A 25,565-nucleotide genomic window follows, 5' to 3' on the forward strand; every position below is an offset into this window, starting at 1 on the left:
TCCTCTTTGTCTGTTTCATCCCTCCCCCATCCCACCTCAGATGTAGTGGCTAATTGTAGCTGAAAAGCTTTTTTTTAAAGGAATTGTGATATTTGTTCCATAGGACACTTAAAGAACTAAAACCCGTTTTATGTTCCTATACATTTTACTTTAAAAGTGTTAAATGACCTTTTGAGGATATGAACCCAGCTCTCCATGTTGCTTTTTCTGCTGAGTATTCAGAGCAGTACAGATAAAATTCTGGGTTGGGTGGGGGAGGGAGGGCTTCAGCTGCATTTCCTTTGGACTGGTGCCTTATTCTGCGACTGAATCTCAGATGTCCTGAAGTAATTTGTAGCTTTATTACAGGAAGTTGGTAGAACAGCTTTCAACGAGAACAAGAAAATAAACAAGGAAGCTGATAACATTAATGGTGTTCCACCTTCAAACAGATTTGCAGTCAAGTGAGCAACTTGATTTACTGTAGCATATTTTTAAACTTGTTCTAATATGCTGAAAAATTGTTGAAGATATCTGCTCTCCCAACTCAATAGATAAATGCACCACCTGGTGCAGAATTAAACAGTACAGACCAAGGGTCACTGCCCAGTGACTCTTGCCATAAAGTGTACATGTTGGTGTTGAGTGAGTACAGTCTTGAACTTTCCTCTGGTGCTTGCCTAGGTCAGATGGCCTGTTGATATTTGCTTGTCTGGGCAATTGAGAGGAGTGGCCTTTTAGCAAGGTACAAGAGGGCAACCAGCACCCAAGGAACTGGACCCTATAAATCACTGCCTTAAGGGAGGGGGGGGGGGGGGGGGAGGGGGAGAGGGAAGGAGTTAGATAGTTACGGTGACTAGTGGGACAACAGCAGTTCTGTGGCTGTTGTGATAGTAAACCCTTTGGTTTTGCTGAATATTAGCAATTGGAACTGTACCCTGCATGCTGCATTTATTTTTTGCTGCTGTGACATTTTTAATTTTATCATGTTCTATCATGAAGGAGCCGAGTGATCTATTGGCATGGCACCCATGTGATTGGAGGGAAGATTTATTACGGCAGTATTTGTATGGGGTGAAGTAGTGTTAAAAGTAATTGCAATATATTCATTGCAGTCCCCACCATGTAAAAGGTCCACGTTTAAAACGGGCAGTCGCTTATATCAGCCAAAAAGCGATAACCATTATTCATTTACGTTAACATCAATTTCAAAGTTGCCGGTTGTAGCGTCTAAAGTGTCCGTTTATTTCGGGCCGGAACAGCTGTGCTTACTCACAAGTGCGCACCTCATTAAGGTGTCTCTTTCATTAAACACACTTCCTTATCCAGTCCTTCTAGTTTGGCATACCTTGAAGTGTTACACTCTGATCTTGCCCAATTCACATTCCCACAGGATTTATACTGCCAGTCATTGGCACTGAAATGGCAACTTTTTTTCTGCAAGAGTTTTTCTAATTTCTGTTCCTCCAGCCTTCATTAGTGTTGTTCCAATATGGAAAAAATTGTATTGTACAAATGGAGACCCCTGATGTAATATAATGGCCGGTATAATGCCTGACGAAAGTTTATTTCCTCTCTTCCCCCGCCACCCCCCCCCCCCCCCCCCCCCACCCTGTAATGAGCCACTCATTGCTCCCCGATTTCCAACCTCTTCAATGGGAGCGGAACAGATGTCGGCGAAAAGCGACAGTGACTCGGTGTGTTCGGGGGAGAAAAGGTGCAAATGTCAACTTTGCAAGAACAACAAACGTGTATAACGGGCAAATCACGTTCACATGAACATGCCCGTGATAAGCAGTGGGGACTGCATTTCCCAATTGTATGACTGATATAATGAGAGTTATTGAGTATTTTTGAATTTGCTCCCTGGAATGGTGCAGCAAAATTAACCTCGTAAAGGTCTTAAATGTTAAGTAAATTGCACCAAAAGATAGTCCTTTTTGCACATATCAAAGGCGAACGAGAAAACCCTGAGCTGTTTGTCTTAGAGATCAATGGATGGTACTAGATCACTGAATAAATGTTACGATGAGTCAATTCTTGAAATACACAGTGCAGAAAAATGCCTGAATTCCAAAATGGAAATATGGGATGGCTGAATTCCATCAAACAGTGGATGGGTCACAGGTTGTGGAAAGTATTTATTGCATACAAACAGGCAATGGCATTTTAGTCATTATGTCTAGGGTCCTGATATCTCAGCTTGCATGAAATTCAGTCAACTGTTAATTTAGTACAAGGACCCTGGGAATCCTGACGATGAAAAGTCAAAATAAGACTTGAATTGATTTCTTTTGAAGTGCAACTGCAAATTTTTAAAAAATGACTCCATTAACTTAATAGACACCACTACATACAGAAGGAAAAAAGTGACGAAAGTACATACTGTTAAAATAGCTAAAGGTGAAATTGAAAAAGATTTGTGTTTTAGTAAAGTTGGTGCTTAACATGGCCAGTCATTGTAGAGCAACAATTAACAGAGCAAATAGAATGCAGAACTATATAGTCAAAACAGGGTGAAAGTCAGAGGAAGTGATGCTGAAACTGCTAGTGTTATGGTGAGACGACACAATGAGTATTGTGCCCACTTCTGGTCACTGGGACAGAAGGAGACATCTAAACCCTGAACATGGTTCAGAGAAAACCCATGACACAGATCATAGTTAGAGTTGTGAGGGAAAACTGGAGAAAGTTGGGCTATTCAGTTTGAAAGTAGATGATTGACATGTGGCCTCAAATAGAGATGTCTTACAGGAAATGGTATGGAAAAGGTAGATCCAGAACACTAATTCAAGTTCAACTAACAGTGGAACAAGGCAGCACAGGTTCAATGGCAAAAGACAAATTTAGAATTAATATTGGGAAGTTTTTCCACCTAGTGATTGATGTGTTGGATTGACTAGTAGGCTAGTGGAGGCAAAAACACTGAAATCATTGAAGAATCATTTGGATACTGTGATTGAGGAGAACTGATAGCTCATCCATTATGGATGAGCTCAGACAGGCCAATTCCCTTATCTGTAGTTACTGTGTGATTACAGAGTGACCCTTCCAATCAGGTTTCTGCCCCGCTACAGCACTGAAACGGCCCTTATGAAAGTCACAAATGACACCCTTTGTGACTGTGGTAAGCTATCCTTCCTCATCCATCTCGACCTGTCTTCACGGTTGACCGCACCACCCTCTTCCAACGAATCTCCTCTGTTGTCCAGCTGGGTGGGACTGCCCTCACCTGGTTCCATTCCTACATATTTAGCTGTAGCCAGAGAATCACCTTCAATGGCTTCTCTTCCTGCTCCCACACTGTTACCTCGAGTTCCCCAAGGATCTATCCTTGATCCCCTCCTATTTCTCATCTACATGCTGTCCCTCGGCGACATCATCCGAAAACATGTCAGGTTCCACATGTAAGATGACGACACCCCAATTCTACCTCACCAGCGGCTCTCTTGGCCCCTCCATCACCTCTGATTTGTTATGCTCTCTGTCTGACATCCAGTACCGGATAAGCAGAAATTTCCTCCGACTAAATATTGGGAAGACCGAAGCCATGGTCTTTGGCCTCGGCCACAAACTCCGTCCCTCTCCCTGGCCACGACCTGAGGCTGAACCAGACCATTTGCAACCTTGGCGTTCTATTTGGCCTTGAGATGAGCTTCCGACCCCATATCCGCTCCATCACCAAGACCGCCTACTTCCACCTCCGTAACATCGCCTGACTCGACTCCAGCTTCAGCACAACTGTGGCTGAAACCCTCATCCATGTCTTTGTTAACCCTAGACTTGACTCTTCCAATGCTTTCCTGGCCGGCCTCCCATCTTGCACCCTCTATAAACTTGAGCTCATCCAAAACACTGCTGCATGTATCCTAACTTGCACCAAGTCCTGTTCACCCTTTACCCCTGTTCTCGCTGACCTACATTGGCTCCCGGTCTGACAACGCCTAGAATTTAAGATTCTCATCCTTGTTTTCAAATCCCTCCATGACCTCTCCTCTCCCTCTCTGCAACCTCCTCCAGCCCGACAACCCTCCGAGATCTCCGCTCCTCCAATTGTGACCTCTTGCTCATCCCTGATTTTAATTGCAGCCATGCCTTCAGCTGCTTAGGCCCTAAACTCTGGAATTCTCTCCCGACACCCCTCCACCTCTCCTTCAAGTCGCTCCTTAAAACCTACCTCTTCGACCAAGCTTTTAGTCACCTGCCCTAGTATCATCTTATGTGGCTTGATGTCATATTTTGTTTAACGCTCCTGTGAAGCACCTTGGGATGTTTTACTACGTTAAAGGTGCTATATAAATGCAAGTTGTTGTTACACATTGCTGACACCGGAGGAGATTGTTAAAGGTTAAATGTATCCTTCTGCATAGCTGTGTAATTCTAGTTACAAAGGAAGACACCTGTCCTCAATTGTTCCTTCGTTTGATGCTTTAAAGCAAGAGCAACCTAGAAATTCCATGTATAATAACACACTGCCTCAATTGTGAATAGGAACATCTTGATGTCACTGTAGGTGAATTCTAAACAAATGGTTCGTTCTTAAGACATGTTTTGAAGTGTAAAATACAGAAAGGAAGGGTGACTGGAAGATTCCAGTAAAGTACCTTCCTGCACAACAATTCATACGGTGCTTATTCAGATAAGATATTAAATCTGCCCTCTCAGGTGGATGTCAAAGATCCTGTGGCACTATTTGAAGAAGAGCATGGAAGGCCAACATTTATCCTTCAACCAGCACCACTCAAACAAATTATCTGGTCATTTATCTCATTGCCACTTGTGGGATCTTGATGTGTGTCAATTTGCTGCCTCGTTTACTGACTTTACAACTGACTGCATTTCAAAAATATCTTCATTGGCTATGAAGCATTTTGAGATATTGGGAGGATATGAAAGGCGCTATATAAATACAAGTTTGTTCTTTTGACATGAATAGTTTTGTGTTTCTCCTGTCTTTTCTAAAATCTTAATATGGTTGTGTTCATACATTCTGCGCAAAGTGGTTGTTGCATTTCCTTTCTTTACAACAATATTGGATATAACTAATGCCTTGTCAATAGACACAAATATTAGGAAGGCAATAAGGAAGCATCACCCGTTTTTAGGCAAACATTGCTGTTTCACATCCCCTGTATCCTAGTTTATCGGTTCATGTTGCCAATGTACTTTTATGGACTAGTCATGGTCTTGTACGCTTTCCATTAGCATTAAACAAAATGGTGACAGATACATCGAAATGGAGTAGAAACAAGGAATAATATGGTCAAATTTTATGTTAATTGCTATTGAAATGGTTTTTACAATATGGACAAATGTCCAAATTTGGGTGTTAATTGAAACCTGTTGCTTACTCAGCTATTTTTGTGACTTTGTCCCTGGCTGCTACTGACATTCCATTAATAATGCTAATGTACAATAATGAGATATTTGCTAATTAGCTGTTTGGTTCCAGGTAGGATTCCTCTTCATTTCAAAGCACTGGGAGATCGTGAACAATCCTGGGTTCAGAATGGGGAGGAACTGGCACTACGTTGATGAAGGGGAGGGACAGCGAGAGAAAGAAAGACAGTAAGCAAAAAAAATACGGTTAAACTGTAACAGAAAAGAAGTTGCGATGATTATTTCAACTAACATTTGTTAAAAAGCTGAAATTTTGTTAAAAAGGAGAAAATGTGCAAAAACCAGAAAAGATCTGACCATAATTTGACCAGACTTGGTACCTTCAAACATTAACCTCCATTAATTCAAATCTATGTAAAGGTCTCTGGAATCCATTTCTTAAATGCACAAATTTGTACTCCAGAGGGTCACAGTGATGTGTTTAAGTGAAAAGCAACTGATACAGTGATCTCATCAGAAGCAATCAGCTAGGTGGCAGAGTAGCCATTAGAGCTGTGCACTGATATTTGCTGGAAATGGAGTAGCATTGCATTGGAATGAGGACATGGTACTGCTGAGAGCTACCAAATGGATGCTTTGCCACTCATTAAGAATTTCTCAGTGCTTAAAGCTGAGACGGAGATCACTTTTTGATAATTACATAGAAGGAAAGTGAAAAATGAGGGGACTAATTGAAGCTCGTTACTTTTATGGATAATTTATACGGGCATAACCTCATAGTTCTGTGGAACCTTGAACTAGATTAGTCCACAGCTGCTTTCCAGGTGGAATGACACTACCCATACCAACTGAAATCAAAGGCAAAAAGTGTCAAATCATAAGTCATCAACTCCAAAGTGATTTGGCACATCTGCATTATTAACACATAATTTTGAGCACATTTGTTCCTCTCTTCTCTGCTTGACCCATATGCATTCATTTTGCTTGTCGCAGGTAGGTATACCAGATGGCTAGTTGAACTGAATTATTTGTACATTTCACAAAATAGTCTTGCACAAAATATCAGAATTAGACATAGTAGAAGTGTGGCAAAACAAGGATATACTCAGATTGCTGTTATTTTCACTGTACCAGTCTTTTTTTCTTTCCCTCAACCTTCTTGAAGTCAACAATGTGTTTGGTTCTGTGGATAACAGAAACCTTTTGGGAAGCAGCTTGTTGAGTGGCTGTTATTGAGGTGTGCGACTTGGCATTCAGTGTTTTACCATGGAGTACATTACAGCCAAGCCTATCCTGTCCACACGTGCACTTTCTAACAGTGGTAGTCAGGGATTGCTGGACAGCAGCCAAGAGTGGAAGCACTGATTTTTTTTTTCTTCCTCTTAATTTGGGCATACGGAGGTCAGCTGTAGCACCCTTGCTGCTACTAAGCTGTGACAGACCAGCTCAGCACATAATATGGTTTGAACCTGGAACTTTTCCTGGCTCAGTGCGACAAGGGGTGCAGGAGCTACATGATCCTGGTTTTAATCATGATCTTACCCTCCCCCTTGGATTTAAAGAAAATACCTTTCTGAACTCCACTGGTTGTGAGTATGTATATCAAAAGGTGGTCTTTTTCTTTTTTCCCACCATTCCATTATTAAAAGTCCTTCCCTATACACAGATTTAAAACCACATCTAATTTATAAATGGATGTCTGACTGTCATCCCATATTTCTTGGTTTTATGTTTCATGCTTTAAATGTGCTGGCCAGAGGCAGCGTTGGATCAGGCATTCTGCACACAGTTCCCCTTGCAGGAACATCTTGAAATTGTAGTCCAGTGACATTCTGAATGGAACATATCGTCTTTGTAGAATTCTTTGCAAAAGATTTTTTCCCACACTGTCTCTGGGCAGCCATGTTAAAATGTAAAACAATGGATGGTAGAGACCAGTAAGTACATCTCTTAATGCTCATTGATTAAGTAGCTACTCGAGGAGTGCTTTTCTCCTTTTATAGCTTTAACAGTCTTGTTCCACAGAAGATCATTGTCATTGTTTTGAGAAAAGTAACATTGAAATGTATTTGCTAATGTGATCAGGTGTATTGGCCAAAAAACTGAACCATTCAGGAGTTAGGTTCAGAAACATAGAAAATAGGAGCAAGAGTAGGCCATTCGGCCCTTCGGGTCTGCTCCGCTATTTAAAATGATCATGGCTGATTGTCTAACCCAGTACCCTGTTCCTGCTTTTTCCCCATATCCCTTTAGCATTAAGAAATATATCTATCTCCTTCTTGAATATATTTAATGACTTGGCTTCCACTGCCTTCTGTGGTAGAGAATTCCACAGATTCACCACTCTCTGCGTGAAGAAATTTCTCCTCATCTCTGTTCTAAATGGCATACACTGTATCCTGAGACTGTGACCCCTGGTTCTGGACTCCCCAGCCATCAGGAACATCCTCCCTGCATCTAGTCTGTCTAGTCTTGTTAGAATTTTATATGTTTCGATGAGATCACCTCTCGTTCTTCTAGACTCGAGTGAATATAGGCCTAGTTGACCCAATCTCTCCTCATACGTCACTCCTGCCATTCCAGGAATCGGTCTGGTAAACCTTTGTTGCACTCCCTCCATGGCAAGGACATCCTTCCTCAGATAAGGAGACCAAAACTGCACACAATACTCCAGGTGTGGTCTCAACAAGGCCCTGTATAACTGCAGTAAGACATCCCTGCTCCTGTACTCAAATCCTCTTGCAATGAAGACCAACATACCATTTGCCTTCCTAACTGCTTGCTGCACCTGAATGCTCGCTTTCAGCGACTGGTGTACAAGGATGCCCAGGTCTCGTTGCACCTCCCTTTTTCCCAATCTATCACCATTCAGATAATTTGCCTTCCTGTTTTTACAACCAAAGTGGATAACCTCCCGTTTATCCATGTTATACTGCATCTGCCATGTTCTTGCCCACTCACCCAACTTGTCTAAATCACATTGGAGCCTCTTTGCATCCTCCTCACAGCTCACATTCCACTCCAGCTTTGTGTCGTCTGCAAACTTGGAAATGTTACATTTGGTTCCCTCATCCAAATCATTGATATGTATTGTGAATAGCTGAGGCCTCAGCACTGATCCCTGCGGTATCCCACTAGTCACTGCCTGCCACCTGCAAAAAGACTCGTTTATTCCTACTCTCTGTTTCCTGTCTGTCAACCAATTCTCAATCCATGCCAGTATATTCCCCCCAATCCCATGTGCTTTAATTTTGCACACTAACCTCTTGTGTGGGACCTTATCAAAAGCCTTCTGAAAATCCACCACATCCAATGGCTCTCCCCGATCTATTCTACTAGTTACATCCTCAAAAAACTCCAGTAGATTTGTTAAGCATGATTTCCTTTTCATAAACCCATGCTGACTTTGTGCAATCCTGTTAATGCCCTCCAAGTGTTCTGTTATCGCATCTTTTATAATAGACTCTAGCTTTTTTCCCCCACTACTGATGTTAGGCTAACTGGTCTGCAATTCCCTGTTTTTTTTCTCCCTCCTTTTTTAAATAATGGGGTTACATTTGCCACCCTCCAATCTGTAGGAACAGTTCCAGAGTCTGTAGAATTTTGGAAGATGATCACCAATGCATCCACTATTTCCAGGACCACTTCCTTTAGTACTCTGGGATGTAGATTATCAGGCCCTGGGGATTTGTCAGCCTTTAGCCCCATTAATTTCCCGATCACTTTTTTTTACTAATACTGGTTTCCTTCAGTTCCTCCCTCTCACTGGACCCTTGGTTCCCTAACATTTCTGGCAGGTTATTTGTGTCCTCCTTTGTGAAGACAGAACCAAAGATGTGTTTAATTGTTCTGCCATTTCTTTGTTCCCCATTATAATTTCCCCAATTCTGACTGTAAGGGATCTACATTTGTCTTCATTAATCTTTTTCTCTTGACATATTTATAGAAGCTTTTAGATTCAGTTTTTATGTTCCCTGCTGGCTTACTCTCATACTCTTTTCCCCCTCTTAATCAATCTCTTTGTCCTCCTTTGCTGAATTCTGAACTGTTCCCAATCCTCACGCTTGCTGCTTTTTCTGGCAATTTTATATGTCTCCTCTTTGAATCTAATACTATCCCCAATTTCTTTTGTAAGCCACTGTTGAGCCACCTTTCCTGTTTCATTTTTGCACCAGACAGGAATGAATAATTGTTGTAATTCCTGCACACGTTATTTAAATATTAGCCATTGCCTATCCACCGTCATCCCTTTTAGTAAAGTTCCCCAATCTATCATAGCCAACTCACACCTCATACTTTCGTAATTTCCTTTATTTAGATTCAGGACCCTTGTTTCGGATTCAACAACTTCACTCTCCATCTTAATGAGGAATTCTGTCATGTTATGGTTGTTCTTCCCTAAGGGACCCCGCACAACAAGATTGTTAATTAATTCTTTCTCATTGCACAATACCCAGTCTAGGATCGCCTGTTCTCTAGTTGGTTCCTCAACGTACTGGTCAAGAAAACCATCATGTACACACTCCAGGAATTCCTCCCCCACAGTATTATTGCTAATTTGGTTTGACCAATCTATATGTAGATTAAAGTTTCCCATGATTATAGTTGGACCCTTTGTGCATATGTTTCTAATTTCCTGTTTAATGCCCTCCCCTGCATCTCCATTACTGTTTGGGGGCCTATAAGACAACCCCACCAACGTTTTCTGCCCCTTGGTGTTTCTTAGTCCACCTATACAGATTCCACATAGTGATTTTCCGAGCCAATATCCTTCCTCACTATTGCATTGATTTCCTCCTTTACAAGCAACGCTACCCCACCTGCTTTCCCTTATTGCCTGTCCTTCCTAAATATTGAATACCCCGGATGTTCAGTTCCCATCCTTGGTCACCCTGCAGCCATGTCTCTGTAATCGCAACTATATCGTACCCGTTAATATCTATCTGCGCTGTTAATTCATCTACCTTTATTGCGAATGCTCCGCTCTTTAAGACACAATGCCTTTAGACTTGTCTTTTTAAGATTGCGAGTCATCTTCGTATTATTTTGCACTATGGCCCTATTTGTTTTTTGCCCTTGTTTTCTCTGCCTTCCTCTATTGCTTCTTCCCTTTCTGTCTTTTGTTTCTATCTTTGTTTCCCCCTCTGTCTCCCTGCTCAGGTTCTCATCCCCCTGCCATTCTAGTTTAAACCTTCCCCAACAGCACAAGCAAACACCCCCGCGAGGACATCGGTCCAGGTCCTGCTCGGGTGTAACCCGTCCCGCTTGTACAGGTCCCACCTTCCCCAGAACCGGTCCCAATGTCCCAGGAATCTAAATCCCTCCTTCCGAGACCAACCTTGCAGCCACACATTCATCTGGTCTACTCTCCTGTTCCTATACTCACCAGCACATGGCACTGGTAGTAATCCTGAGATCACTACCTTTGAGGTCCTGCTTTTTAATTTATCTCCTAACTCCTTAATTCACTTTGCAGGACCTCATCCCTTTTTTTGTTACTGATGTCGTTGGTACCGATATGGACCACGACGACTGGCGATTCACCCTCTCCCTCCAGTTTTGTATGGTCTGGCTAACTTTCATTCAAGGCCCTTAGAATCCTGTTGCACCTCAAGACCAATTTCAGCAGCAAGCCAAACCAACTCTGGCACAGAGGATGTAGATTCTGCAGCAGGCTTGTCTTGGATTTGGTACATTTTGATGTTTTTGATTTATTATAAAAATGGATATGGAATTGTGCATTTTAAACTGTTTAAAAGCAGACTTTTCACCTAGCCAGGTGACACAGCTAGATGTCAATTGATGGCCAATACGTGGTACATCGGTACCTGGTGCTGTGAATATGTATGGCATCAGCTGACATCAGTCTTCAAATTCCCATCGATTTGCAGTTCAGTAAGCGCCTGACATTTCACGTCTTGTGCATTACTTGTGTGGGTGAGGCAAGAGCCTGCTCAGCCATTCAATAAGATCATGTCTGATCTTCAACCTCAAGTCCACTTTCCCACCTGGTCCCCATATTCCTTGATTCCCCAGTCCAAAAATCTATCTATCTCAGCTTTGAACATACTCAATGACTCCACAGCCCTCTGGGGTGGATAATTCCTAAGATTCACAACTCTGAATGAAGAAATTCCTCCTCTGTCTAAAATGGCCAACCCCTTATCCTGAGATTATGCCCCCTAGTTCCAGACTCTCCAGCCAGGGGAAACAACCTGTCAGCATCTACTCTGTCAAGCCCCCTCAGAATCTTATATGTTTCAATGAGATCATCTCTCATTCTTAACTCCAGAGAGTATAGGCCCATTCTACTCGATCTCTCCTCATAGGGCAACCCTCTCATCCCAGGAATCAATCTAGTGAATCTTCATTGCACCCCCTCTAAGGCAAGTATATCCTTCCTTGGGTAAGGAGACCAAAACTGTACACAGTACTCCAGGTGTGGTCTCACCAAAGCCCTGTACAATTGTAGCAAGACTTCCTTACTCTTTTACTCCAATCCCCTTGCAATAAAGGCCAACATGCCATTTGCCTTCCTAATTGCTTGCTGTACCTGCGTGCTAACGTTCTGTGTTTCTAGTACGAGGACACCGAAATCTCTCAGCGCCAACATTTAATAGTTTTTCACCATTTAAAAAAAATTCTGTTGTTCTATTCCTACTAAAGTCAGTAACCTCACATTTCCCCACATTACACTCCACCACCTTGTCCACTCGTGTCTAACTAACCTGATTGAGTTCTTTGAAGAAGTAATAGAGGGGGTTAATGAAGGTAGTGCAGTCGATGTTGTACATACGGACTTTCAAAAGGCATTTGATAAAGTACCACGTAACAGACTGATTCAGAAAATAGGAGCACATGGAATTGAAGGGATGGTGGTAACTTGGGTACGTAATTGGCTAAGGGATAGGAGGCAGAGAGTAGTGGTGAACGGATGTTTTTCTGACTGGAGAGAAGTATGCAGTAGGGTCATTCAGTGGTCGGTAATAGGACCATTGGTTTTCTTATTTATAAATGGGTATAGGGGGTACATTTTCAAAGTTTGCACATGATACAAAACTTGGCAATGTTGTAAGTAGTGAGCAGGATAGTAGCAGACTTCAGGAGGACTTAGATCGGCTGGTGAAATGGGCAGACAGATGGCAGTTGCAATTTAATGCGGATAAGTGAAGTGGTGCACCTAGGGAGGAACAAAATGGAGAGACAGTGTAATCTAAATGGTGCTATTTTGAGGGGGTGCAAGAGCAGAAGGAACTGGGGGTACATATTCACAAATCTTAGGTGGCAGGGCAAATCGATAATGCGGTTCAGAAAGCGTATGGGATATTTGACTTTGGAAATAGAGGCATTGAATACAAAAACAAGGAAGTTATGCTAAACTTGTACAAATCACTGATTAGGCTTTAGCTGGAGTATGGTGTACATTTCTGGGCACCACACTTGGGCAAGGATGTCGAGGCCTTGGGGAGAGTACAGAGGAGGATTACCAGGGATGAGGGACTTCAGTTATGTGGAGTGATTGGAGATGTTGGGATTGTTCTCCTTTAGAGCAAAGAAGGTTAAAGGGATACCGAATAGAGGTATTCAAAATTATGAGGTTTTGATCGAGCATGTAGGAAGAAACTGTTTTCTCTGGCAAGTGGGCTGGTAATCAGAGGTCATCGATTTAAAATAATTGGCACAAGAACCAGAGGGAAAATTAAGAGAAATTTTTTCACAGAGGGTTGTCAAGATCTGGAATGCACTACCAGAAAGGGTGGTGGAAGCAGATTCCATAGGAACTTTCAAAAGGCAATTGGACGTGTACATGAAGAGGAATAATTTGCAGGGTTATGGGGGAAAATCTGGGGTGTGGGACGAATTTGGACAGCTCTGACAAAGAGCCAGCGCATGCACGACTGGCCAAATGGCCACCTTCTGTGCTGTAAGATTCCATGATTGTAAGATAGTTGGGTGGCCTAAATAAAGAGGTATCAAGATCAGGATCACTTTTACGGAATGAATGTCAAATTTCATTTTCATTACATGGAATGAAGGCATTTTCTGGAATTTTCTATTGGTGTTTTGGGGATTGTATTCTTCAGTTGAGTCAATTTTTCTATGAAACGGACTTTTTCATGACAAAATGAAGAATTTGGATTGTGTCCAATCTATTTTTCTTTCCTCTCCTCCCCACCCACCCCCCTATCTCCGGTAGTAGGTTTATTTGTGTACTATGATGGGGAGAGGAGTCAGAGAAACGGAGACAAAATGCAAATGTGGGCCATCGTTTTCAAACCCAAATGATAAAATTAAGCCAGATCAACAAACCTGTTGCGATTCTTACAAAAAACGTTGGTCCAGATTTTCCTGACAAAATAACGGCGAGTTTAATGGCGCTCACCATTACAAATGTATACGTTATCCAGCAACTTGTGGCGAGGAAGAGGACCAAGTTGCTGGACGATTTGTGTCGCTCAGCTGTTAGCCTCGTGAAATCGGCAACTCGCCCTCAGCCTCCCGGTGAGTTTCATGAAGTTGCTGAATTTGCGCATTAATTGCCAAGTAAACTCGCCGTATTAAGCTAGGGCTGCTACATAAATGTAAGTACCTTTTTAATGAGGTAACAAAAACCTGTTTTTTTAATGTTTAACTATCACCCCAGTTTAAATGCTTTTTTCACTGCAGTACAGAATCCTGATTCATCCCATTTATTATTTTTTATGTTTAACTTGGCTATACTGAGCCCTGCTTAATATTATTTTGGTTGAATATTTTTTGCACTGAGACTTAAATGTTTTTTCCCCTATAATCACAGTCCAGCATTGATAAAGTAAGCCTAATCTGCTGTGACATAATTTTGTTCTGTCGATACAATGGATAGTACCATTTTAAAAATCACTAGGATTGTATGTGTGTCGCTGTGGCACATTTGGAGAATAGTAACTTCATTGCAAAGCTGGTGTTGGGGCAGCTAAGCTCACTGTGTGGATGTGGAGCCAGACGTCCAACACCTTGCCGGAAGGTAGGTAAGCTGGGTGACTGGAACATAGAATTCCACATAAAAGGAACAGGCTGCAGAGAGAGTTCTTGATTGAGAAAGGGCCAAAGGGGAGAAATTCTCTGCTGAGGGAGGTGGCATGGGTTAGAATATTTCCAGCAATTCAGAACTTTCTCAATTGGAATCTAATGTAGCTGAAGAAAATTCAGTTCTTCAGCAAGCATGCTTTGCATGTGTCCAAAGTGCAAAAAAAAGCCTATGCAGACCCATGAAATCTGCAATTTTATCCAAGATTTACCAGAAAAGCTGAAGATATTAGTGGTATAACTGAAGAATCTGGGAGAACTATACATGTGTTTTGCAATTCAAAAAACGAATGCAACTAACAAAAGTACTTTTGCATCACAATTGCTGTATTAATTGTGCAGGTTTTACACAGCCTTTGAAAGCAGGGGCAATTCATTTTGGTAAATCTGGGATATCCATATTGTGTATCATGTAAATTCAACATCTGCATTACCCAAAGTTCTGCTGAAAAACGAGCATTGTCCTGCAAGAAATTTTGAATACCACTTCAATTTTCAGAGGTATTGTTTATTTTTGTGTGAGTTGTTTGTAAAGCTGTAGATTGGGGACTCCATGACCGTCAGTCTTATCATAAGAGACTTTTTAAAAAAAAAATGGAACTCCTAGAGTTGGTTGGGTATTTTGTGTTACCAACAAATGGGCCTAATTTTTTTCCTCACGATTGATCAGTTTGCGTTATTTAACTATAATTGAAATTCAGAACACTTCACTGACTTTAGTTTTTAAGCAGCATTATATTAAACATTTTCAGATGATTAGGGAAAATTTTATTACAAAAAATTGTGTAACCCATAAAAGTCACTTCAACCGACTGTTTGAAATAGTTGGTTGTAAACTGTGACCTAAAGGCACCGTTGTGCAGTGATGCACATTGTCTTTGTATCCAAATGTTTTCTTGCCCAAATAGAATTGGCAATGTGCAGATAAATAGCAAGATAAATATTTGCCTTTTTTGAATCAAAAGCTGCATGTCTCTAACAAGTCCAAATAGTTCAGCGAGTATGGTCATGTCCTGAAATCCATGTGGTGTCTGAAATTAATTCTGAGAGCCACATATGTAATGAGTTTAAGGGTTACCAGAGTTGGGTCACAAGGTGGAACATTTCATGAAAGCAATTACCTGCTCGGGTTGAAATGTGAAAAAATAAACCAGAGAAATGGCGCTGATAAGTTGGTGGTGCACATATGGTGTATTTTACTGAAATCTGGGGCTAATATAATAAAAATAGACCACCTAAGTAGTGATAGGTTGTGTGAGAGGAGAAAAGGAAATTCTGTTTGTAAGGTGGTTGAAAACTTATGGAAAGCCAATAGTTTATCCATTTTTGTTTAAAGTGGAATTGGATATATACTTGAAAAGGAAATAATTGCAGGGCTTTTGAGATAAAGCAGGGGAGTGGAACTGATTGGATTGCTCTTTCAAAGAGCTGGCACAGACACGACGGGCCAAATGGCTTCCTTCTGTGCTGTAAGATTCTATATAGCCACATTGTAAATGTATTTCGAACTAAGCTCCAAGTAGTATTATCTTCGACGTTGCAAAGTTCATGACCTCTGTGGCTCACCTCACAGAGATGATGAATGGAATGCATCCACGATTGGCAGCAAGTCGGGGAAAAACAAGTAAAAATTGGATTTTGTGGTGCCGTTCATACCCACAAGGCATCTCAAAGTGCTTCACAGCCAGTAAATTACTTTCAAAGTGTTGTTACAGGCAAACACAGCAGCCAATTTGCACATAGCAAGGTCCCACAAACATCGGTGATGAATGACTGGTTAATCTGTTTGGTGCTGGTTGAGGGATGAATGTTGGCCAGGACACCAGGAGAATTCCTTGCTCTTCAAAAGTGTGCTATGGGGCCTTTAACATCCACCTGAACTGATGAGCAGGGCCTTGATTTAACATCTCGTCGAAAAGACAGGGCAAAGGTCCCGGAAGATTGGAAAACTGCTAATGTAACACCCTTATTTAAAAAGGGTAGTAGGCAGAAGGCTGGAAACTATAGACCAGTTAGCCTAACATCTGTGGTGGGTAAAATTTTGGAGTATTATTAAGGAGACAGTAGCGGAACATTTGGATAAACATAATTTAATGGGACAAAGTCAGCATGGCTTTACGAAGGGGACGTCATGTCTGACAAATTTGCTTGAGTTCTTTGAGGACATAACGTACAAGGTGGATAAAGGGGAACCAGTGGACGTAGTGTATTTAGACTTCCAGAAGGCATTCGACAAGGTGCCACATAAAAGATTATTGCTCAAGATAAAGAATCACTGGATTGGGGGTAATATTCTGGCATGGGTGGAGGATTGGTTATCTAACAGGAAACAGAGAGTTGGGATAAACGGTTCATTCTCGGACTGGCAACCAGTAGCCAGTGGTGTTCCGCAGGGGTCGGTGCTGGGTCCCCAACTCTTTATAATCTATATTAACGATTTGGAGGAGGGGACCGAGTGTAACATATCAAAGTTTGCAGATGATACAAAGATGGGAGGGAAAGTAGAGAGAGGAGGACATAAAAAACCTACAAGGTGATATAGACAGGCTGGGTGAGTGGGCGGAGATTTGTCAGATGCAATATAATATTGGAAAATGTGAGGTTATGCACTTTGGCAGGAAAAATCGGAGAGCAAGTTATTATCTTAATGGCGAGAAACTGGAAAGTACTGCAGTACAAAGGGATCTGGGGGTCCCAGTGCAAGAAAATCAAAAAGTTAGTATGCAGGTGATCAAGAAAGCCAACGGAATGTTGGCTTTTATTGCTAGGGGGATAGAATATAAAAACAGGGAGGTATTGCTGCAGTTATATAAGGTATTGGTGAGATCGCACCTGGAATACTGCAAACAGTTTTGGTGTCCATACTTAAGAAAAGACATACTTGCTCTCGAGGCAGTGCAAAGAAGGTTCACTCGGCTAATCCCGGGGATGAGGGGGCGGACATATGAGGAGAGGTTGAGTAGATTGGGACTCTACTCATTGGAGTTCAGAAGAATGAGAGGCGATCTTATTGAAACATATAAGATTGTGAAGGGGCTTGATTGGGTGGATGCGGTCAGGATGTTCCCAAGGATGGGTGAAACTAGAACTAGGGGGCATAATCTTAGAATAAGGGGCTGCTCTTTCAAAACTGAGATGAGGAGAAACTTCTTCACTCAGAGGGTAGTAGGTCTGTGGAATTTGCTGCCTCAGGAAGCTGTGGAAGCTACATCATTAAATAAATTTAAAACAGAAATACAGTTTCCTAGAAGTAAAGGGAATTAGGGGTTACGGGGAGCGGGCAGGAAATTGGACATGAATTTAGATTTGAGGTTAGGATCAGATCAGCCATGGGGCTGATTGGCCTACTCCTGCTCCTATTTCATATGTTCTTATGTTTAACAGTATTGCATTGTAATGTCAGACTAAATTGGGCGCACGTCCTGAAGTGGGGCTTGAACCCACAACTGTCTGATTCAGACATGAGAGAGCTGACACTACTTAAGGAGAGAGCATTGGTAAAATTGGTGCTAAATTTAAGGGAAACAAATTGTATTCAAATATTTGATTTATGAAACTTGCAGGTAATGGAGTTTTTAGTTTGAAATTGAGTTAATATTACTGTATTCATATCTTGGATGATAAATTGTTCATGTGCCCTTTTACTGTTGGAGCGACATCAACTGTGCTGACAAATATAAAATGCAAAGTGAATACAGCCATGTGCTATGGGTCAAAATAAAACTTGATGTATGCAACTTCACTTGTAATCAGGAATGACTGCACAAATTGTGTCCAGTGTGAAATTTGGTAATTTTACTTGGGACTATTTCAATATAACAATAGTATTTTGAATGCACAGTTTATTTGCATGACTTCTTTATTCTGTTCCATAAATTCCATGCAAAGGTGTTTTCGTGCAATGCTAATCTTCTATGGTTAGGCATTGGTTCAGTGTAAGCATGGAAGGCATCACAGAGGAGGCTGACATGTAATGGTTAAAATTATTTCTTTCTGCCTAGGTGGGCACCCTGAGTTGGGTATGAAAGCAAGCCATGGTGTATCTCCCAGCTGTTCTGTTAACACTCTCACGGGCCATGTTTGTCACCTGATTATGAAATGCTTAGTACTAAACAGTGTAAGGAACTGCTGTTTTTCAAGTTATATTTTTTTGGATAACCCCCAAAAGATTACTTGGCTGCGGTATATGCTGCAGTAGTGAAAGTTTTTCTCTGGTGAATTTGACTGACAAAAGGTAAAATATGCAGTGATCAGGATTGAGAATCAATATTGTTAGTTCTGTTTACCTTGGAACGCAACTTCATATTCAATAGAAAGTATGTTGCCTTTAAGCATAAAGCTATTTTTTTTATTGGGACTAGAGTTCTGATTTAACTTTACCATCAATGGTAAGGTTTATACTAATTTTTTCTCCACTTTTTCCTATTATTAGGATTCAGAAGCAACAACAATATTTGTCGATGAACAACCGAAAGGACGACATGGAGATCACTTCCCACTATCGCCACTTACTGCGGGAGTTGAATGAACAGCGGCAGCATGGCATCTTATGTGATGTCTGCATCATTGTAGAGGGGAAAATCTTTAAAGCACACAAAAATGTTCTGCTTGGTAGTAGCCGCTACTTCAAGACTTTGTACTGTCAGGTGCAGAAGATGTCCTCAGACCAGGCCACTGTGACTCATTTGGACATAGTCACAGCACAAGGTTTCAAAGTAATCATAGATTTTATGTATTCAGCCCACCTAGCACTGAGTAGCAAGAATGTCATTGAGGTAATGTCAGCTGCAAGCTATTTGCAGATGACAGACATAGTTCAGGCATGTCACAGTTTTATCAAGGCAGCTTTAGATATCAGCATAAAGACTGAGCCTTCAGAGGATATTATGGAGTATGATATGGGAGCCCCCTCAGGCAGTAGCATTGATATTGTAACACCAGTAGCAGTGGGCAGGAGTAGCTCTCCCTGGTTGGAAAGACGACGAACAAGCCCAGCAAATTCTTCTGGAGATTCGGCAATTGCAAGTTGTCACGATGGTGGGAGCAGCTACAGCAAAGAGGAACATGAGCAAAAAACTGACAGCCACGATGACATCTCATCACAGTCACTCTGGTCCAGTGATGTTGGTTACAATTCATTTAGAGTCAAGGAGGAACAGATATCTCCTTCACATTATGGAGGTGCTGAACTGAGAGAATCTCACCTTGGAAAGAACAGCACTTCAGCACAGAACACTTTTTCTGATCAGGTCCCTGAGGTGTGGCAGTTGCCTGGCCGGAAAAAGAATCGTAAAAATAAACAAACGGTGCGCCATATTACACAGCATGTTGAAGTGGACAGCAGAGCCAGCTCCCCAATGCCATCAATGCTTACTGTCGCTGGGTGGCCATACAACAGCCGTGATGGGACAGGTAAGCAAAAGACAAAATTAATGTTTGCAGCACCTTCTTGTCGAGGGATATGCTTAAAATTTAATGGCTATTATCATCGAATCATTGAATCTTACAGCACAGGAGGAGGGCATTCGCCCCAATGTGCCTGTGCCGGCTCTTGGAAAGAGCTATCCAATTAGTCCCATTCACCTGCTCTTTCCCCATAACCATGTATTATATTATGCTACAGTAAATCTGAGTATATGTAATGTTTTTATAGTTTTTTAACTTTAAGTTGAATGGTCTCGCCATTAAGTGAAGTGTTTCAAATAAGAACTGATAGTACACATTTTAGTGGCTGGGAGAAGCTTTGCAAAATCATAATGGTATGTGAATTTATTGGATTTTTAAAAAGGTCGAGATAAATTCTGATACTGTGATCCCTTCAATAATCTGCCAAGTAGGGACCTTTAAATTATTGTCATCTTAAAATTTGACGTGGAATAACACTCTTGCTACCCCACAAAAGTCATTTTACCATTGGGTTGGTTGAGTAGACTGCAACAGAGTGCTTGTCAACATGTCGCCTCCTTAAATTGTTGGGTAGGTGTGGTGGACCAATGGACATGAGAACAATGTCACATTTGTTACTTTAGTTGATTTGGTGGCAAATGATAGTAGTTGGGGTTGGGGATAAACTAGAATTTTTTTTACAGGTTGACTTCTGGAGGGATCAGGCTGCAATCATTCTGCTGTGGTAGTTGGATTAAGTAGAATCCACTTTTTTTCTTGAAAAGAGTGCAGTTGCTAAAGGGACCAAAGGATATGGGGGAAAAAGCGGGAATAGGGTACTGAGTTAGACGATCAGCCATGATCATTTTGAATGGCGGAGCAGGCCCGAAGGGCCGAACGGCCGACTCTTGCTCTTATTTTCTATGTTTGTTTTCCCAACCCTTCCTTAAAACTAGTAGTTTTTCTTTGTAGTTTCACATTTGTTCAGGGTTAAGTGGAGTCCCACTGGGTATGAAAGTGCTGTTCAGTACATAGCTGCATTAATAAGTTGGCTGTAGAGTTTTCTGCTGACATTTCAAAATTCATAATTTATATCAACCTGTTGCATAAACCAATTGTTGGGTTAATGAAAAGCAAATGTTTTTTATTTCCCCCTCCTTTTACTTGGAATTCATTCTCAATATTCTTGGCATTGTTTATAAAGTGGAAAGACCACATGATCCCTTGTGAAATCACTCAGTTTTTGGATCATTAAATTTAGGAGAACACTGATGATAGGACTTTAGATTTGTGACATTGGTAACTGGAATCAGTGTGTAATCAAAAATCATCATCCGATTTCCGTTTATAAAATGTTATCATGTATGTTAATTTTAACACTGGGAGTTTTAATGCTCGTTTTATCTTCGAGTTTGTCTTGGTTCTAGAATCATTTTACTTGATGCTTCAGGCCTGATTTAACATCTTAAGCTTCAAATGTTCAGTTGCGTTATCCCAGAGTGCTTTGGATGTGGAATGTTTGAATTTTGCAGCGTAGCATTTTGGGGATTTCTGTAATTGAAGAAAAAAATTAAACCGGCTCCATTATTAGAATGAATAAAATTACCCAACGAGATTGCCCTGTAAGCTAGGTTGAATACTCAGATTTAAAAAAAATAATTCTGAAGTGGTGTTTGTTAGTTCTGTTAATACCACTTTTTCTTCTGACTGGGTCCATCTGTGCTTCAACCAGTCTTCCTCTTCAGTTTCTGTTCTGAATCTGTCCCAATTTAGTTTTGTAACTTCTATATGTGAAGTAAAATTCTCAGAAAGGAGGTTCTGAACAATTAAAGGACAGGAAATGTTTGAGAAAAAGGCAAGGCTACCTCTTGGGGAGTGGCTACATCTAGATAAAAGAAAACTGAAGTGTATGTGGGGTGGGGAATAAAATAGAAGGAAGAAAAATGGCTTTGGAGATGTATTATAAAAATAAATATATAAACTATTGAAGTTTAATGGACCTTTTTAAAAATCTGTACTTGCCAAGAAAATGACAACAATTAACATCATAGAAAACACTTCAGATGTACAAAGTGCATATATTATAGTTGAAGAATACTAAAAATTAAAATTGCCATTTGCATGTCTGCATGACCTCCAGCCAGTTGTTAGAGAAGCTCTCAACTTTTAAGTCTGCGTTTGTCATTTGATCATTATTCATATTTCATGCATTTATATCTTCTGTAATCAAATCACCAGGGTACAATTTTATTTCTGAAGAAACAAAGTCCAGATCGTTAAGGTGCTTTCCATTTCAAGCCTACAATAAATGGTTGTCGAATAGGATTAGGATACGTAAAATTAGTTAGGTCCCCCAGTCTTATTTGTGAAACCTACTGATACAACAGGCTTGCGCTTGAATTTCTTCATAGCAATAAGTTACATTTTCAAAGTAAATATACTGATCTGCATGATCCGTTGACAGTTCCGATTAGGCATCTGTTGTCATCGTTTAATAGAAATCCTGTTTTACAAATATTTCTGAATGACTAATTGTAAATACAGAGCTAACAAACCTCATTCCATAATTCAGTTTAAGTTGTAGTTTTCAAATTTGTGTATCAGATGATGAAAAGCTCGTAATCCTGAGAAGGTTGCGTAGTGAGGGCCTGCATATAATACCACTCTTTTTGAATTCTGTAGTGGGAGCTAAATCAGCTTAATCTACATTCCGTTGGCTCAGCAAATGCCCTGATTAATTCTTAAATGTTTGTTATGATGGTTTGCAAGTCTTATTTGTTGATTGCTCTTGTCTATACATAAACTGTCTTGACATTGAGATGGTTAGTGCAAAAATCTTCTGCTTTCCTACTCCATTTCAATACCTCCTCCCTACCCCCAGTCTATTAAAACAGTTACCAACATACCATTTTTGTAAAGCTGCATTAATCTGCATGGATTACTTTGAGCCTAACAAGCACCTCCTCTTTTTGTTCTCATTTATTCTCCAAGAAATGGCACTAACATCGGCAGCCTTGAATGAATTAACACACAAAATACCTCTTCCTTCAATGTTTGATGAATTTCTGTTTTATCTATTGTAATTGTATTCAGATACATTAAGGAAATCAGACCTTAGTTTTAAATACCACTTTCCTTCTGCCAGAAGGTTCTTTTAAAGTAGTCTTTCAGCTTGCCAATGTATTAGTCTTCTGAATGGTGCCTCTTCATCCCCTCTAAATTGCTTTCGCATGTCTACTTGGAGAACCTGAGAATATTTGTTTTGAAACTCTGGCTGTTTCCATTTTGCAGTGTAAAGTCTGTATAAAGTCTCATGAAAACATGTGTAACGTTACATTATTGTAACATTTATAGTTTTGTTATTTGGCAAACTTGAGCATTTTGCACTAAATCATACTCCTGATTTTTGTGTGTATGTTTTATCTGATTTTTATCAATACATTCCTGTTGAAATCATAAACTTTGCATTATGTGTAAATATCTTCTGTGTGATTCCCAGAATGCAGACTTCTGTGCAAACATTTTCGGGGGGGGGAAAAAGGAAAGCTTTATGAAGTATCCGGTACAGTTCTCCTTGTGGAAGAGCAATTTTTAACTTTCATTCCTGCTTGAGTTACTGTTCATATCATGTCTGTTCGTTCCCCTGTGAATGTCATCTTTGAGCTGTGTTCTCTCTCGATTTTTGCCTGTTTCCCTCTCCATGTGCCTGCTACTTATAAATATTTGCAAGGATAAAATCTGAGACTATTTAAAAAAAAAACACAAAATAAGAAATAGATAAAAATAGAAATTAAACTCGGAAAGCAGATGGCATAGCCAAAAAATTAGATTAGGGCAAGATGAACAGTGTGTTACAAGATTAAAAAGTAAGGCAAAAATAGCTTGCATGTTCCATTGCTGTTTTCAGTATAAGGGGGAATTCCATCACCATTGAATTACATAGAATGTACAGCACAGAAACAGTCCATTCGGCCCAATGGGCCCATGCCAGTGTTTATGCTGCACACGAGCATCCTCCCACCCTACTCCATCGAACCCTATCAGGCTGCCCTTCTATTCCTTTCTCCCTCTTGTGCTTATTTAGCTTCCCCTTAAATGCATCTATGCTATTTCCCTCAACACCTACTTGTGATAGCATGTTTCACATTCTTAGAAACATAGAAAATAGGAGCAAGAGTAGGCCATTCAAAAAGATCATGGCTGATCGGTACCCTGTCCCTGCTTTTCCCCCCATATATCTTGATCCCTTTGGCATTAAGAAATATATCTCTCCTTCTTGAATACATCTAATGACTTGGCCTCCATTGCCTTCTGTGGTAGAGAATTCCACAGGTTCACCACCCTCTGAGTGAAGAAATTTCTCTTCATCTCGGTTCTAAATGGCATATCCCGTATCCTGAGACTGTGACCCCTGGTTTTGGCCTCCCCAGCCATCGGGAACATCCTCCCTGCATCGAGTCTGTCTCGTCCTTTTAGAATTTTATGTTTCGATGAGATCACCTCTCATTCTTCTTAACTCTAGTGAATATAGGCCTAGTCGACCCAATCTCTCCTCATATGTCACTCCTGCCATCCCAGGAATCAGTCTGGTAAACCTTCGTTGCACTCCCTCCATGGCAAGGACATCCTTCTTCAGATAAGGAGACCAAAACCGCGCACAATACTCCAGATGTGGTCTCACCAAGGCCCTGTATAACTGCAGTAAGACATCCCTGCTCCTGTACTCAAATCCTCTTGCAATGAAGGCCAACATACCATTCGCCGTCCTAACTGCATGCTGCACCTGAATGCTCGCTTTCAGCGACTGGTGTACAAGGATGCCCAGGTCTCGTTGCACCTCCCTTTTTCCCAATCTATTACCATTTAGATGATAATCTGCCTTTCTGTTTTTATAACCAAAGTGGATAACCTCACATTTATCCACGTTAAACTGTATCTGCCATGTTCTTGCCCACTCACCCAACTTGCCTAAATCACATTGGAGCCTCTTTGCATCCTCCTCACATCTCACATTCCACCCCAGTATTATGTCGTCTGCAAACTTGGAAATGTTACATTTAGTTCCCTCATCCAAATCATTGATATGTATTGTGAATAGCTGGGGCCTAAGCACTGATCCCTGCGGTACCCCACTAGTCACTGCCTGCCACCTGCAAAAAGACTCGTTTATTCCTACTCTCTGTTTCCTGTCTGTCAACCAATTCTCAATCCATGCCAGTATATTCCCCCCAATCCCATGTGCTTTAATTTTGCACACTAACCTCTTGTGTGGGACCTTATCAAAAGCCTTCTGAAAATCCAAGTACACCACATCCAATGGTTCTCCCCTATCTATTCTACTAGTTACATCCTCAAAAAACTCCAGTAGATTTGTTAAGCATGATTTCCCTTTCATAAACCCATGCTGACTTTGTCCAATCCCGTTAATGCCCTCCAAGTGTTCAGTTATCACATCTTTTATAATAAACTCTAGCATTTTCCCCACTACTGATGTTACGCTAACTGGCCTGTAATTCCCTGTTTTTTTCTCCCTTTTTTAAAGTAGTGGGGTTACATTTGCCACCCTCCAATCTGTAGGAACAGTTCCAGAGTCTGTAGAATTTTGGAAGATGATCACCAATGCATCCACTATTTCCAGGACCACTTCCTTTAGTACTCTGGGATGTAGATTATCAGGCCCTGGGGATTTGTCAGCCTTTCAACCCATTAATTTCCCCAGCATTATTTTTTTACTAATACTGGTTTCCTTCAGTTCCTCCCTCTCACTGGACCCTTGGTTCCCTAACGTTTCTAGG

At 41.0% G+C, this 25,565-nt stretch overlaps 1 protein-coding gene across 3 annotated transcripts in view; it reads left to right on the forward strand.

The window, feature by feature from the left end:
- The window catches only part of LOC137335232 (zinc finger and BTB domain-containing protein 46-like), an 84,843-nt gene that overhangs the window by 6,372 nt on the left and 52,906 nt on the right, over positions 1-25,565 (forward strand). For all 3 annotated transcript variants that reach the window (XM_068000482.1, XM_068000480.1, XM_068000481.1), the window contains exons 2-3: positions 5,432-5,547; positions 18,818-19,797. In XM_068000482.1, coding sequence (XP_067856583.1) covers positions 5,489-5,547; positions 18,818-19,797 — 1,039 coding nt within the window. In that variant the 5' untranslated portion in view covers positions 5,432-5,488. The remainder of the gene's footprint in view (positions 1-5,431; positions 5,548-18,817; positions 19,798-25,565) is intronic.

Source organism: Heptranchias perlo, chromosome 19, assembly GCF_035084215.1.
Source record: "Heptranchias perlo isolate sHepPer1 chromosome 19, sHepPer1.hap1, whole genome shotgun sequence".
NCBI lineage: Eukaryota > Metazoa > Chordata > Chondrichthyes > Hexanchiformes > Hexanchidae > Heptranchias > Heptranchias perlo.